This window comes from Corvus hawaiiensis, chromosome 5 (assembly GCF_020740725.1).
Source record: "Corvus hawaiiensis isolate bCorHaw1 chromosome 5, bCorHaw1.pri.cur, whole genome shotgun sequence".
In the NCBI taxonomy this organism is placed as follows: Eukaryota; Metazoa; Chordata; class Aves; order Passeriformes; family Corvidae; genus Corvus; species Corvus hawaiiensis.
The window spans coordinates 22,915,223-22,932,440 of NC_063217.1; the positions used below are offsets into that span (position 1 = coordinate 22,915,223).

A 17,218-nucleotide genomic window follows, 5' to 3' on the forward strand; every position below is an offset into this window, starting at 1 on the left:
GTACAGGAGAATGAAATTTAGGTGTGAGGATAAAAGACCTGCACAATTAGAAGACCTGAACAGCACCACAGAATCACGCAGAACAGTGATAACACCCTCTGGTTTTGTATCTACAGTGCACTCTATTAACCTGTACTTTTTCTTCTTCCTGTAAAATTCCCCTACATGTCCACTTGCATATATTAAGAGATGTGTCTCTGATATTCCATACCACATCAGTGAGAGAAGGATGAAGAAACAGAGTCTGAAACACAGTTTGTGTAGATGTAACCCTTTCATTTCTACATATAACACTCTACATTAGCATTTGTTGCTGAGAACACCAACAAAGACACACAAGTTTCACACTGCTAATGGTACATATTTACCATAAGCAAGTACCTAAGGATCATCCAACTGCACACTGTTGTTAAATAAAACCAAACAAGTTATAGATCATCCCTTTTTTAGCTGCAGCACACAAAAAAAAAACAATTGCTGTACTTATTCAGGCCAAAATAAACCCTTTCTCGGTAAGTTCCATAAAGAGGTTCCTGCCCTCTTCTGCATGGTTGGGTTTTTTTTTACAAAATAAGATGAAAGATTGTAGAATCCCCTTTGCTTCTCTTTGTGAAAAGAAGTGCAAGGTGAAACAAACCAGCCTGGAAGTCAGAGTCCATCTCCCACATGGGCATCGGCGATGACCAGCCACAGCCCTCTCTCATTCTCTTCTCTTACAGCTACTCAGGACTAATGAATTTTGCCTTGATCAGTTTCTCAACTTTTGTTATGACCCCCATCTCCTGTCTCATCAGTTTTCTTGTAGCCCAGTAAATTGGCAGCTGCTCAGTTCCTTCAGGGGAAAGAAGCGAGAGTCAATTGTAATAATGGGCTGCAATTACTCCTGTGTTGCAGGAACTGAGCTGCTGTTGCTGACTGCTGTCATTTTATCTGCCTTTGAACTTCTTTATGACCCCATGGCAAGGAATAACACCTCTCAGCTGGAAAAAGCATCATACATACAACATCCTGCAGAGCCTCTCAAATAAGTGACAGACAGGCTGATCGTGAACCAGGAAACAGGACACAAAGCCATATTTATTATACCAATGCAGCCACTCTGCTTCAAACCTTTCTTAAACCTCACTCATGTATCTCTAACACAGGTCTGCATACTGGACTTAAACCACAGACGAGGATAAATGTGGACAAATGCAGTATTAGTGGATATAGACTCCTCTCTGCATCCCTGCAGAGCATAGAAACCTCTACAATTTGGAAACATTGGCTGGTACAAGACAAGCAATTTTGCAATAACTGAAATAGAGTCATATCCGACAGCAGCAGGAGTTTTTTGTACTTTTTTTTAATAGCCTAACTCACCTTAAACAAGAAATGGACATATAATCAATCTGATATAATAATTAAATATTACATACCAGAATCCCCAAAAGGATTAGCAAAGTCAATAATGAAAGAGTTTATCTCGATGAGTAAAACACACTTGTCAGCCATTGCATTATCAGGCTCAGCTTTTTTTCCAAAGTAATTTTATTGAAAATGCTACAGAAGTATGATAAAAAGGTCTACCAAAAGGAAAAGAAGAACCAAGAAAAACAAGCCAAACCAAATAAAAGTTGTTTGAAATGCTCGAAACATACTAATGTATGTCACCAGGCATGACTCACAATACAAACAAGATTATTTCTACATTTTCTTTCCTGAATTATTGCTTTCCATATATATTCCTGAATATATTTTTCTTTCAACCATTGTCCAGGCCTGTTCACATGGTTCTCTGGCCGCCCATTGCCAATTGTTTTGACAACCTTCCATCTTAAGCAAAGGTAATAAAGCTTGATTTTTTTCCTGATCTTCAGTGCATGCAACATTTTTCACGTTTCTTTAAAAGTGTTAGGTATCAGTCAATCATTCTGATGGATCTCTGAGGGGTCCTGACCTACATGCTGAGATTGAAATAACTTTTGAGTGAAGTTTTCTGGAAATATCTCTAAGATACTGATTTTTAATGAATGAGATTTAAAACATGCCATCTCTAAGAAGATGTTATTTTGTACACAAAATATTTGAGAGGGAGAATTTAATTTAATAACCATGACATTGAAGTGTTTCATGCAGTAAGAATTCAGTCTGAGTTGATTAAGTTCAAATTTGTTGGCCTAGCAATTTATTAACAAGGGACAGAAATTATTGCTGAGAAAGCACACTGGGGTATTCCCCACATTCATACTAAGCTGTAAATCATAAACTCTCCTCCTTTGGCTATAAGGATGGCTCATTTATTTAGAATAAAATTTGTAGATATAAGATAGTGGAGTAGAGAAAATAATAGTTTTTTACTACCTAAGCAATACCATACTGCTCCAAACAACATAAAGAATCCAGCACAGATGAAGAAAAATAAAATATTTATGGCTCAAAAAAATTAAAATGTCACTTGAGCAACAGTGATTTTAAAGATCTTAGTATTTTATTTTAAAGTATCTTAGTATTTATCTTAGTACTTATCTTAGTAGATCATCTCTATAATTCTTATTTTAAACCATCCACTTTACATAACTAATGAAAACTCCAATGGCCTAATTATTTTAGTAGTCCAATAGCAACTCCAACCTGCTCTCTGTGCACTGCCATCAAAGCTACTCTTCCCACTTCCAGCCCATGCTGTGCGGAAAAGAACCGTTTTGCCGCAAGTGTCTACTGCTGAGTTAAGCATTTGTACAAAAAGGGGTGGGAGCTGACAAAGTATGAAGAGGAAAAAAGAGAGGGGGGTACTACAAATTCTGGGTATTTTCAACAAGTTGCAATGGTCCTTACCCTGATGAACTCCAACAGAGATTGAAGTAAGACCGCCCAATCTTGAAAATCGCCACTGAGTAACTACAGAAATCCATGAATGGCAAAACTGTTTTCTTTATTTTTCTTTTATGCATTTCCTGCACGATCAGTTATTGCAAGCTAAATGCATTATGATCAATCACTTCCTTTTAAGTGCTTGGAGTTCTAAACATTACAGTGTCAGCTACAAGGCACGTTAATGAATTGCAGACATACTCTTTGGTCTCCTGCTGGTGCAGGAGTTATTTAGTTTTGCAACCAAGGAGAAAATTTTAATCATCATAAAATGACTGCCAGTGCTCATCTGATGATACTTGTCATAGATTAGGCAAATCCTAGTCTTCAGCAATACTGCTTTTCCACTTCAGACTGGAAAAAAGAATAGCCCCACCTGTTACCTTTCACAGAAGGATATTGTCAGACTGAAATATTATAGTTTATGACTTAAATATTTTCTTTAAAGACTTTTAAAACTGTATTACAAAAGCTGCAAAGAAGACTACTGCACCCTGAATGGGGCCCTGATTTAGGCCTTGCACTGCTCGCTGATGAAGATAAAGTAACAACTCAGGGCTGGGGACATTCACAAAACACAGGCTTAACACCTCCAAGGTGAGGACCACAGCCCCAGGGCTATCAGCTGCCAGGCTCGAACAGACCCTCACACCAAAGGGTGGGGGGAGGAGAGGCTTTGGGTATCTTGGAAAAAACCTCTGGTCAGAAGTGCAGTGACTGCCCATCCTCCACTGTGCAGAGGAGCCCAGCTGAGGGGCCCCTGCACCAAGGGGGGGGAAGCTTATCCACAGCAGAAGGGGTGACATGGCCTATCACAGGGGCCCCCCTCAAAGGGGTCCCCAGACCCTGCACCAGAGATGATGCAACAGACCCTCAGTGTTGCAAGGGACAGTGTGTCAAGCCAGCCCCTTCAAAGGGAGACACATGGGCGTTCCTATCTGGCCCAAAGCATTTATTACTCCATGGGATTCTGTACTCTCCAGCGCATGGTGTGGTGGAGTGTGGTGGCGTGGCCACAGCGGCGACGGGGGACCCTCACCACCCAAAGACCAGGTGGAGGGGAGCAACGAGACATCATTGGGACCCTCGGACGGGTGATATGCTTCCACCTAACCCCTGTCACCTCTCCCTGTTCCCCCACCCCCCATGCACGCTTCTTTTTTCCATTCCTTTCTTTCTTTCTTTTCCCTTCCCTTCTCTTTGCCTCTTTTATTATTAAATAAAATACATCAATTATTTGGCATCAACATCTAACCTCGTTTGGTTTTAATCTCATTTCTGGAAACATTTTGAACCTTCTAAGTTCTTTCCAGTTTATGCACAGAGACTTCGCTTGCTTTGCTTTTCTGGGTTTAAACCGGATCATAACAGATATCCATACAATTTAGTTCTTTATCATGTAGGCAATGTACCAAAAGAGAAAAATATCCTTTTGTGACATTACTTGTCTGAGCTATGCCACAGGAAGTATTCAGAAACAGGACTGAATTCAGAAACCACATCTACTTAATTGAGTTGTAATGGATTTCAAACCTGGCAAATTGGTAACAGAAGTTATATACTAAACAAAAATTTGCAATAGCATATTATGGTATTTTTAACTAATTATACATGGAATTAACATACACTATCATGGAAGTCTGGTGACAACAGATGAGGAGAAGATTGAGATTTGAGACAGCCAACTTGCCTTCATCAAGGGAAAGTCTTGCCTAAGTAACCTAGGGGCCCTCTATGAGGGAATGACTACATTGGTAGAGCATCAGATGTCATTTTTCTGAGCTTCTGTAAAACCTTTTGCACAGTCCCCCACAACATCCTTCTCTCTAAATTGCAGAGAGCGTGATTTGATGAGTGGACAGTTCAGTGGATAAGGAATTGGTTGGAAAGTCACATCAAGAGGGTAGTGGTCAATGGCTCAGACATCCATTGGATATTAGTGACAAATGGTGACCCTCAGGGGTCTGTATTGGGACCAGTGTTACTTAATATCCTCATTAATGAGACAGATGGACAAATGCGAGAAGTGGGCGCATGGGAACCTCATGAGGTTTAATGAGACCAAGTGCAAGGTGCTATATCTGGGTCAGGACATCCCCCAGTATCAGCACTTCGTTATTTACAGTATACAGATATGTATATGGTGACTATACAACATTTCAGATTAAGTGAATGCAGAAATAACTTTTTCATGTGATTTAAAATAAAAAAATAAATGCAGACCTGGTCTACAACTGTAAAAGGAAGTTGCCATAACAATGCTCTGGTTCCTTCTTCTGGGCTTTTGATCCAATACATTATGTTACTATGGAATTTGAAGCCAAGCTAGTAGTTCTTAAAAACAAGGAACATACATAGTGATGGACAACGGTCTCAGGAAATTCCAGTACTCTTAGAAGCAAATGGATTTCCCCAACACTGCATTAATAGTGTTATAGCCTTATGGCAAGTAGACCTAAAACCAGCTTCAATTGCTTTTGCATGTGCTCTGCCACTATGTAAAATCTTCATGATATTCAAAAATATCCCACTCTTCTTCACTGTTAATTTTTAAGTGATTAAGGTAGCTGGCTATATATGTATTATTCATCTATAAAGCTTGACAGAGCAATACTGAAAAACTGACAACTTTACTCCAAATCAGATTAATCAGGAAGCTGTTTATCATTGTGGAAGCATTAGGCTTTTTACCATGTTTCATGACTGCTTTAGGTGTACTTACATCTCAGTGAGATCTTAATAGCATAAAAACAAATGAACAGGAAAAATCCTCAAAGTTTAGCTGCATGTAGAAGAACGTAACACTAACTCTTAAATCTTTTTTTTTTTAATAGAAGTCCTGTTTATGCCCTTCTCAGTGTTCTTCAATAATATTTTCCACAACCTAGAACAACATCACACAAAATTATTTTTGAATGTTAAATGCAGATCTTCCCTGTAAAGGTGGTCATTGACACATTTTTCTTCTCTGATTGAGCCACTTTAGCAGCATATTATTTTAAATCTATTTTTTAATCTTTTTTGAAGTAGGCTTGCAATTAAATTTAAAACTGAAGAAGTAATTGCAGTAACAACAACAAACCTTTTCCCACTCAACATGATTTCTTGTAATATTCATTTTGCATTATAACAAGAAAAATGAAAGCTTTAAAGCTTCCTTACGCAATTCAAGTTATTTCCTGTTCAGTTGTTTCTTATGTCATGCACAGCAATTGATCATTGCTATGCTTTTGAGTGTGGAAAATTGTAATGAATTTCTTGCAAAGAACTGCTGGAAAATTAGGGATATGACCTTAATCTATCATTCTAACTACAGCTTGATGCAAACAACTATATTTAAAAGAGGCTGGATCATTCCGCTACAAGTCGCCAATGTATCAGTATATTTTGTCTTAAAATACTTCTTCATATTAGTCTTTCCCCCTCCAATGTATTTGGTATATTTTTGGGTTATTCTGTTTTTGCTTTTTAACATTTGGTACAGATTTGTATTGCTATGAAGGAAGAACAAAGCCTACATAAATCAAACAACAAGGAGCAAATGTTCTTTTGTTTTTCTGTTACCTCCACCTATTGAAGCCATTCCAGGACAAGCTCAGCTGTATGTTTGTAACCATGTTTGATCACGGTCTGCACTAGCAATCAAGTACAGCACTGTTCCTTTAGAGTTTCCCAGTTATTACAACTGACAGTTTTTCATCACAAAATCTCTAAAAGCACAGATGTTCTTGGGGCAGGGGAGATGAGGATAGGGAACAGGAGAAACACAAGTACAAGGATTGTACTTCTTGTTTTCTCATTCTCAATAATTCCTCCTTCCACTGCCACACCCCAATACATACCAATATATACAAGTCCGCCCCTGAATCCCAGCCACATTGTCTGTGGCACTGTATTTCACAGTATCATAGAATGTTTTGGGTTAGAGGGGACCCTTAAAGATCATCTAATCCAATCCCCCTGAAACATGTATCCAACAAGGGCATCTCTCACTAGACCAGATTGCTCAAAAACACTCCCCTTTAAGCCTGTGTTTCTGAGCAGAGATAAGAACTTATCTCTGATCTTATGCAGACAGAGACTCATGCAGACATCCCTCCTGCTTCCTTCCACTGACATCACATCACTTCCCCTCTTTCAAGATGCCAATCTCAAGCATCACCTTTGGCTTGTCCTTTCAGCTATCCTTGTATCAGTTCTCTACATTATCCCACCCTTTGCCATCTTCTGCCTATTTAATATCCTTTTTTGTAATACATCTTTTGGTGTTGTCCAGTTTTGCTTTAAATGCACCATTAGCATTACAGAGGAAATGAAAATTACTAGGCACCGTTACTGGTTCATTCAATATGAATAAACATTTCCATCTGCCACAGAGCAAATCATTTCAATCTTTGACAAAACAAAACACCCTCTGAAATCAATAGGAACATTGAGCCAAAATGAAACAAGAGGTTTTAATAAGTGATGTATATTATTGTTTATACATAACAGAGAGAATACTCATCACCATTCTAGCTTTACCTTCAAGTCAGGCATGGAGAAAACATGTCACAAATTATTATGGCACACAGCCATACCAGTCCTCTGTCTTCATATTTTGCAAATTTCCTCTAATATCCCAGGTAAATACATCTAACCACACAAAGCAGTAACAAGAAGATCCTGATTTCTCTTTTCAAAGCCAAATTCTAGCACAAACACTGCGATATCTAGGCCCTCCCTGACTTTTGATACCAGTAAATCTTAAATATAGCCTAACAATGGGGATATATACAAGCAAACCAGACAAGCATCTGTCAGAACCCTTCTGAGGGTAACAGTGGGAAGCTTATCACTGGCAGCACCACAGCAGACTGACATTTCAAGCCAATGTTTGAATTGCCATGAACAATCAGATTACATGCTTTTATTTAAGCACGAATGACTTTGAAACAGAAATGGGAATTTCAGCAAGCTGCAGGTTGAACAAATTGATTCTGTATGACTTACTTTTCACTTTTGCTCACAGAGGAAGTTTAAGAAATTTACACTACATGAGTCAAAGAAATTTATGGTTTTGTACTAGCTATATCACTGCCAGAAGTTCAAGCTAAACCAATCACTTTTTAACTAGAAAAGGGCCTGAGACATGATGTTCTAATCTCAATCTGAACTTCACAAAGTTCATGGTGGTTATGTTACGATTTGGCATTTGGCTTAGGATCTTCTCCACTTTTAACACTGAAGAAATTTTTCTTTAAAGTAACAGCAGACTCTCCTCTATCGAGTTTATTAGAAATCAATGAATCAGCTCAATCCAATCTCATTTCAACATTGTAAGAAGGCTAAATAGGTGTCTTTTAGTACTGCAGTTATAATAAACCCCTCTAAGGCTCTCCGGGAGTCTAGTATGGATGTGAATTCCAATATGAACAGGATTTGAGGACATCCCTGGACAGATTTGCCTGATAATTACTGGCTCAACTGCAAACTTGAGACAGGGAAAGATTTTTAGGTCAACAGTGCTCTCTAATGGATTAGTGCTGTATTGTGATGGTTTTCTAGAGGACTGCAGTAAAAATCATTGTTTCCCACTTGAAATTAAAACACAAGAGGTAGCCAATGAATTGCAGACTTTGACAGCCTAAAGACAGAAGCTATTTCTTCTTACTCACAAACATCCAGAAATTGCATGAAGAAAGGATATTGTTCAAATGGAGAATCTGAAAAGAAACATCTTCAGACCATTTGAATTTTCTGGGGGTTAGATAAATAAGCTTTGGGAAGAAGCTGGTTTTGCACCAATATTGTTTGCAATATTCATACACACTGGAGGAGTTGACAGGCTGGCAGCACGTCTAACCATTCTGTTTCAGGGTTTGATTTTGGTTCGCCTTCTGCTTCACTGCAGTCAGTGATCTTTGCAGAGCATCCATGTAGTAGAAGGGAATAAATATCTAGTAAAAGGGCTGTATAAGGGCATGCCTTCATGATCAGCTAAAGCAATTCTGAAATCCCTGATGCTGAAAGGGCAGAGCAGATACAACTGCAGATACACAACTGCACAAGCAATAGAACCAACACACGTGCACAAACACAAAAAATAATTTTAAAAAATCTGTAAAAAAAAAAGGGGAGGGGAGCAGTCTTAGAGTATCTGAATCATATAATCTGCACTCTGAAAATGCAGAAAAGAGCAATCAAGAACCCTTAAACAGCAAATGGCTCTGTTTTGTATCAACATACAGTCAGAAAAACTGACTCAGCACAGTGGGCAGAGCTGGTAGTGCCCCATATCAACAGAGAAAGTTTAAAGCACTACGTGAGGCAAGAACAATGCTCCCAATAGTTATATTCAAGCAGAGTAAGAATGAAAGAAAAAAGCAAAAATTTGATGCCTGCTACTGCCGCTGTCAAGAGGGACATAACTAGTTCCAAGTGACCTACCACTCTGGAGGAGACATTCCTCCACAAGTCTGGATATCTTTGCTCCTCAATCAAAAAGCTCAGAAGATCCATAAGGACCACTCAAAAATATTCAGGGGCATAAGATTCAAAAGGCATGAGTTCTGAAAGGAAAAGTGGCTCGTTAGCAATAAACATCCACAAAAACATTTTCATTGATGAGAATGTTTTCCATAGATCCTCACTGATAAAATACCTGGAAATGCCATGACAGAAGAGTAATACTGAGCATTGCAGCACAGTGTGAGTCTCACAAGCAACAACTGTAAAGTTGGTTGACTTCTTTTTTTCTAACTGCAAGAGAACCTCACTGAAATACAGGGTCTCAGAAAGGAGGGGTGATGTTTGCATCTTGGTTTTGTTCCTCCTTAAAGATGAGCCATAAACTTCAATAACCATACTAATGGACAGGTCACCCATTCATTACAATAATCAGGCCTGAGGATTTCCGTACAGATAAAGAGTACTGTGCTCAGCTATGAAGACCAATTTCTCTCCTTGATACTCATTCGGCAAAACATATGCTGAGGGCTTAAATTCAAATGACACATAGCAAATAGACTTTTGGTATCATATTACATATCTAAATCATTTGTGGAGTTTTGTTATAGCTACAGAACAGCATAAATCCATAAACTGTATCATGTTTGTGGTGATCCTGGATGGGATGCCAGATGCCCACCAAAGCTGCTCTATCACTCCCCCCCTCCCCTGGACAGGGGAGAGAAAATATAACAAAAGTATTTAGGGACGAGGTAAGGACAGGGAGAGCTCACCCACCAATTACTGTCATGGGCAAAACAGACTCAACTTCGGCAAATCAGTTTAATCTTTACTTTATATTACCGATCAAACCAGAGTAGGATAATAAGAAATAACTTGAAAACTTAAAATACCTTTCTCCCACCCCTCCCTTCTTCCTGGTCTTAACTTTGCTCCTTATTTTCTCTGCCTCCTCCCCATTCAGCAGCTTAGGAGGATGGGGAATAGAGGTTGTGGTCAGTTCATCATACTTTGTCTCTGCTGGTCCTCCCTCCTTGGGTTTGCCATGCAAACCCAATACAACATTCTTGATTAGCTGGCTGTTGACTGACCTCAAAGAATGTACCTAACAAGTAAAACTTCCTTGGAATACAGTAAGTAGAAAGAAAAACAGGTCTTTCTCAGTCTCAAATTTCCTGCCATACCCTGGGAAAGAATGGTAAGATGCAATATCAAATATTTTGTGGACCCTCAAGCATACCTAAATAATTTCACAAAGAGGATAACAGGAGAGGAAGTGAGATCAATTCCAAAAGAGATCATTCACATTTGAGACAGGGATTTGCCTGTATACAACTTTGGAAGAAACAGAATAAGGTAAGCATGTAAAAATACCTCCCCCAATGCCATCCCAGGTTTCAGCTACTTGTGGGTAATCAATTGCCTCACAAAGAAATAGCCTGCCATTTAATGTCCTGCAATAGATTTCTCTTCCACTAGTTCACACGATCATTCATTGAACCCAACTATCCCCATTTATTCCCTGCCTATGGCATCCTACAGAGTTCCACTTCATGTTATCATATAGTCCTGCCCAAAACAAAACTAAAAGCCCTAGATTTTGGAAGGTGAAATGATAGGACTACTTCACATTTTTTAATACTGGATTTGTTTAAAATACTACAGTGCACAACAGAATCTGGCCAATCTCTATTCTTGGAAACAAAAAGAACATCAATTTTTAACATTTCCCTGAAGTATCAGTTAAATACCACAGTGATCTTTGCGCTTCTGTATGGCACACTTTCCAGAGCAGTGTATTATAGAACACTGAAACCAGTGCACAAAATAAGCCTTCTGATTAAGTTGAGTGCTTATGGCCCGCATTTTAAGAGTGAATTAATCCCAGCCCTGACACTAACATGTTGTGACACAGAGCTTTTCACTTCACCTCACTATATATTCACTTTTTTCTATTGTACAACAGACATAATGATTCTTTGCCTGCTTTGTGAAGCCTTCTGAGAATTGCAGCAATAAAGTACTACATATAAAGAGATATGCATTTATATTGAAATGCACCTATTCACAAAGAGCCATCAATTTCCAACTCACTAGTTAAACCATTTTTATAAGCTTTCATTCACAAAAAAAAACACATGAAAAATTTACCTGCTCATTTTTGCAGATCCATACAGTACTCCCCTGAAGCAGAATAAAGATTTTGGTTTTGTATCCTTTCAGCTCAAGATATCCACTTTTTTCAGGAGTGACAGAAGTTCGAGACTGACAGTTATTATCAGACTGCAATTTCAAGGCATTGAGCATCGTATTAACCCAGTCATTTCTTTCTTCTAAACAAGAAAAAAAATTGGTCAAAGTCACTTAGTTAAGCAGCAGCTTCATTCTTCTCGACACATTGGTTTTCCCAATGTTGTTGCTATGTTGGTTGATGGTATAACTATGCCAAATAAGAGAGAACATCCACGTTGAGGAGGAGGTGTAAATAAAAATAATGAGAACCTGTATCAGTGGAGGTGTTAGAAGGACAGCCATTCAATTAACTCCCAATAATCAACACACCAATCCAAACAAACTGATGATCAAGATTCTTAAAATCATGACTGCTAGTTCTAAGATACTTTATTCCAGACAGCTCGAAGACTGAGGTGGCATGTTCACCTTCTGGAAGCCAGATCAATGGGAAAGAATTATAGCAGTTATGTAAGCAGAAACAGGGAGCCTAAATATCGTCCATCACTGAAAAGGCAAACCATCACCAGTGCTGTTCCATGCTTGGCCATGCTTTTAAGAAAAAACACTTGGTAGTTTACAATCTATTCCATTAAGGTGTGGTGGTTAAGCTTGATATTGTCAAGGGTACTGAGTAATCAAGAAAATGCATGTTTGAGTATCTTTGCATGCATTATTAATGTAACATCTTACAAATACATGAACACAATGAGGTGAAGTAATAAAGTTTCACTCAGTCTCATTCACTATGTTCAGACATTTCACTGGACTAAGATCAATATACTTTAATGCTGAGTAGTCTGAATGAATTAGATTTGCCTTATACAATTGGAATATCATGAATATTTCAAGTGTTTGCTCTGAAAGAGTCAGATCACAAAATACATTGGGGGGGGGAGCTAGCGGGGACAGGTAGGGATTGAAAGTTCTATACACAGTATGTGTAAAGGTGGTAAAATTAGCGCGGAGGACTGAAGAGAGCACCATTGAAATAATAACATGCTTACTTCATAAATGGCATGTGTGCAACATAAAGGAACAAATACACAAATTTAGGTGTCATAAAATACTTTGTAGAAAAGGAAGATAGCAGCCTGACAAATTAGCACAGGGAATGTGATCCAAGTGTTCCTGTAAAAAATTTTGCTTTAAAATACATATGTGCTCTCTTGAAATAATCCAGTAATCTTTTCAAAGTACTTTAGTATAGCAGAGGGCATCAAATTACTCTAGAAGTGGTTTTTTCCAATGGTATTTCACTCCAGTGAAACAAAATCTCACTGCATCAGAGCAAGCTATGCTCTAATTCACTGCTCTCCCTTGTTTAGTTATTTATTTTGTCCCCAAAAGCCCCTAAACTTTCCAAACAATTATATATACTGCTTTTCCCTCCAGATATTTAAATCCATCCAAAAGTAATGCATTTCTGGTATCTCAAAATACATATGAAAGTCTCCATTTCAAAATCTTTGAAAGAAGTTAAGTACCCTTTGAGTAGTCCCAGAACAATTCCCAACCAGAAATCCACTGAAGTCATCAGTGGAGCATCAAGTAACAGTTTCATTTTTTAGCACGTAACAGAAATCAAACAGGGTTATTTACACACTTTACCGGGAATACATCATCCACTTCTGCATACAGGAAGGACCAAATTCCTTATACAATAAGCATTTCTAACCTTAAGTGAACAGCTTTACAGACAGGTTACTATATGCAAATATGGTTATATACTATATGAAAATGGAATTTCATGTATAAAAAGTGGTTGCTCTGAATATATTTTACAAGACAGTACAAGTTTTTAACATTTTTATAGTATCCAAGGCAAAGGCCCATAAAACAAATCGCAACCCTACAAAGTGTATTGCACCAAGATAGTTATATTCTAATTTATGAAAAAAATTTAAAATAAATTTGGAAGAGAAATGCAAAAATAATGAAGAAATACATACTTTTAAACTCAGCTAAGAGCATAAAAATGACTGAAATTATCTGAGCCAAACCTGAGAAGAAGGATTTGTTCACCGATGCTGCACTCCTGTTACAGCCTGCAGCAAATGTTTACAACCAAGCTATAACCCATAAAAATGGGATTTGATAATGGAAATGCTGAGAGACCCTTAGCTATAATGGCTCTGGCATGTACTGCTGTAAATACATATTGCACAACTCTTCCTTGCTAGGCATTCATTTTTATTTGATTGTTTCCATAAATAAATCATACATGCACTGATATCGATTCCACATATTACAGCTGTAGGTTGATAAAGCACTCCACCAGAAGGCATACTAACTTCCTTGCTACAATTTACATTTGTAATCTCTATCAATACATGCCTTAAAATACTGTATAGGACAGAAAACCTTGGATTTCCTTTGATCACAGCAGCACATCCCAGCCATCGTTCATTGCCTCTTTGTCAATTTTTTATCAAGTGGTGACTCAGAGATGTCTGAGAGCACACAGGCTGTAAGAGCTGCTAGTGAGAATTGAGAAATGTCCAGACAAATTAATCCTTGGGAAGGATGGGGGAGGAGGAAGAAGAACTGGGAAAATAGTCTTCTCATTTTGGTATTTGAAAAAGCCATTCCCCAACAATTTCCATTGTTCTTACAAAGCTTGGAGTTATCTCAAGTTTCACTTTATGAGCTTAACCCAACTGGATTCCAGAAATATTTCTCATAATATCACAAGTTATATTTCACAAACAGAATTTATCAACAGTGATTACATGGCTTTTTAGCAATTTTTAGAATTATGCATCTTCTACTTACCTTCTTTATCCACACGGAAAACAAAAGTCCTATGGGATGTGACAACTTCAAACTTATTCTCCCCGTGAACTCTTACTGTTGCTATTGCAGAGAGCAGTATTATTCCCTTTGAGAACACTTCCTGTAATAAAAAGGCAGTCAAAATATTTAATTCTCATGGAATGTTAAATCTTTTTGAGGTAATACTACTTGTCATGATGTTTAGGAAGTTCACCACACTTAATAGAAGTGCATTAATAAGTGAACCCCTTCACTACCTACCTATCACCAACTTCACTCTTCTGGATCTGTGCACCTCTACTACACTCCAAAATGGAATAAAATCCCATGATGAGATAGATTGTGCAGATATGAGATGCAACTTCATAAATTGTCTCATAACATTAATATTGCAAAACATCACACTTTCATTTACAATTTAATGTCAAAGGAAATTACATTTACTATCACAGAGAAAAATAATTTTAAAAATATAATTATTATACTTGTATGATGGGAAAAATATTGTACTTTCTCTAGGCAGAGAATTCCAAACAATTTTGTTGTTCCCCACACACCTTGCCCCTTCAGTGGGTAGCCAATAAGAAAAGTAAATTCACTGAATTTATCCCAAAGTTCGAACACAAAGAAGAGCATCACACTGGAAAAATACAGTCCTGTCAGTGCTAACAAGAATGCCCTAGCTTGGATCAGGTATGTGTTTTTCTGCTATATGTGTGTGCTGGTTTTGGCTGGGATACAGTTAATTTCCTTCATAGTAGCTAGCATGGGGCTATGCTTGGAGATAGAAATAGGGTTCACCACACAGGTGTGTTTCAGCTATTGCTGAGCAGCGCTGACACAGAGTCCAAGCCTTTTCTGCTCCTCTCCCCACCCCACCCCACCCCACCCATGAGGAGGCTGGGAGTGCACAAGAAGCTGGGAGCTGATACAGCCTGGACGGCTGGCCCCAGCTGACCTGAGAGATATTCCATACCACATGGCATCACGTTCAGTATATACAGCTGGGGGATGTTCAGTGATGGAGTTTGTCTTCTCAAGTCACCATTAAGCAGAATACAGTCCTGCTCTCCTGGGGATGGCAGAACATCTGCCTGCCCGTGGGAAGTGGTAAATGACTTCCTTGATTTGCTTGTGCGCAGCTTCTGCTTTACCTCTTAAAGTGTCTCTATCTCAACCCACAAGTTCTCATGTTTATTATTCTCTCTCCATCCTGATAGGGGGAAGAGTGAGTGGGTATGGGGCTTGGTTGCTGGCTGGGGTTAAACCACAATAATTTTAGGTCAGCACAAATTTTCCCAACATTTTTAGATTTATAACTAGGTATTAGGACAACTGAACAGAACAGAAATGCAAGATAGGAAAACGGAACTGCTACAAGTACTTCCTTCAAGTAGCTTATCTTTTAACCTAATTAACCTATGGGTTTGGGGTGGGAGTTAACAGGAAGTAAAGCTCATCAGAAACACATTTGCATGATTTCTAGATTCCAGAATTAATTCTGTTCCTGTCTCCCCTATGCTTTGATCAATTCATTTTCTGACCAAGACAACTCAGATAATACTGATAAAATTTATGATTCAGCCACAGTAATAGTCCAAGAGTCAGCTCCCCATAAAGAAATTGTACTGTAATAAATTCCCTCCCAAAGTATAAATTATTGTAACAGACTTCATACAAGCACTCGAGGAACACGGTGAATGTGAAGCAGGAAGGATACACTGGATCATTTTTTTGTTTACTGAGTTTAATAAACTAATGTTATTTCACTTTGAGGTACTAATACATGTCAGAGAACGTAGTTTAGCACATAAATAAATAGAAATATTGAAATACAGCAGAAGCAAGCATGTTACTATAGTTACACACAAGAAATAGAATGATCATAGATAAAATTGCAGAGCTGTTTTTATTATGGCTATATTTGTTAAAAGAGTGATTTTAACATATTTGTTAATAAGGTTTGATATTAAATTAACTACTGATCCTTCCAATGGTAAAACAAACTTTTTACATATACTGTTTCTGTAGGTGTTCAGTTAAAAATATGTTATGGTGTTTGCAGGCATCTACTGGCTGTATTTGGTACTACTGCAAGAGAATAACAGACTGCTGGAAGTTACAACTATTTTATTTCATTTGCTCAAAAAAAAAGTCAATTTCCTTTTAAGCTCAGCATAGTTTTGCTTTGCTATTTAAACAATCATCCATCATCCTTTCTAAAGCTTTGTTCTCCAAGGCATACACATTTTCAAAAACAGTTTAAACCATAATAATTTATCAATCTTTCTTCTGCAGCAGCTTTTCTTTCATGTGCAAAAATAATGCCTGTTAAAAAGCTCTTGTAGATCAAGATACAATATCTCTCTTTGAAATACTCCAGACTAGAAATCAGATGAATTATTTAAGAATATAGAAAACAAAACCAAACAAATGCAGCCAAGAACTTCACAGCTATTTATTCTGAGTGGTGTAAACTAGTTTTAGAGCTGCTAAAAATGCTCCAACAAAAAAAAAAAAATTCTAGCAGGGAAAGCAAAATTTTTTGTTGGGTTTTTTTTTTATATCAGCTGGTTTAACAGAAACTTTTATTTTCAAATACAGCCCCACATCACTCCTTGACAGTTGTGGTTCAGAGCTGACCTAAAGGATCCTGGAAAATACTACTTTGGACTGCTTTGGTTTTACTTTCACAACAGATTAAGTGTGACCTACTTCAAGAATGACAATGATTCACTTGCTTTGCAGTGAATTTTGCCCTTTGTAATGTTCACTTGTACTGTAACACAACAAAAGATTGAAGTTCTCCACTTGAAGAGTCAAGTCTTTTTCCTAAATCACCAACAGATCTGTCAGAGGCGCTAAGCTGTTTTAAATAAAAAATGTTCACATAACCAGCAGTATTTTG

The 17,218-nt window shown here is 37.9% G+C and overlaps 1 protein-coding gene across 2 annotated transcripts in view; it reads right to left on the reverse strand.

Moving 5' to 3' along the window:
* Positions 1–17,218, reverse strand: part of ARAP2 (ArfGAP with RhoGAP domain, ankyrin repeat and PH domain 2) — a 124,532-nt gene that overhangs the window by 80,443 nt on the left and 26,871 nt on the right. For both annotated transcript variants that reach the window (XM_048304942.1, XM_048304943.1), the window contains 2 exons: positions 14,311–14,431; positions 11,455–11,636 (listed from right to left, as the gene is read on the reverse strand). In XM_048304942.1, coding sequence (XP_048160899.1) covers positions 11,455–11,636; positions 14,311–14,431 — 303 coding nt within the window. The remainder of the gene's footprint in view (positions 1–11,454; positions 11,637–14,310; positions 14,432–17,218) is intronic.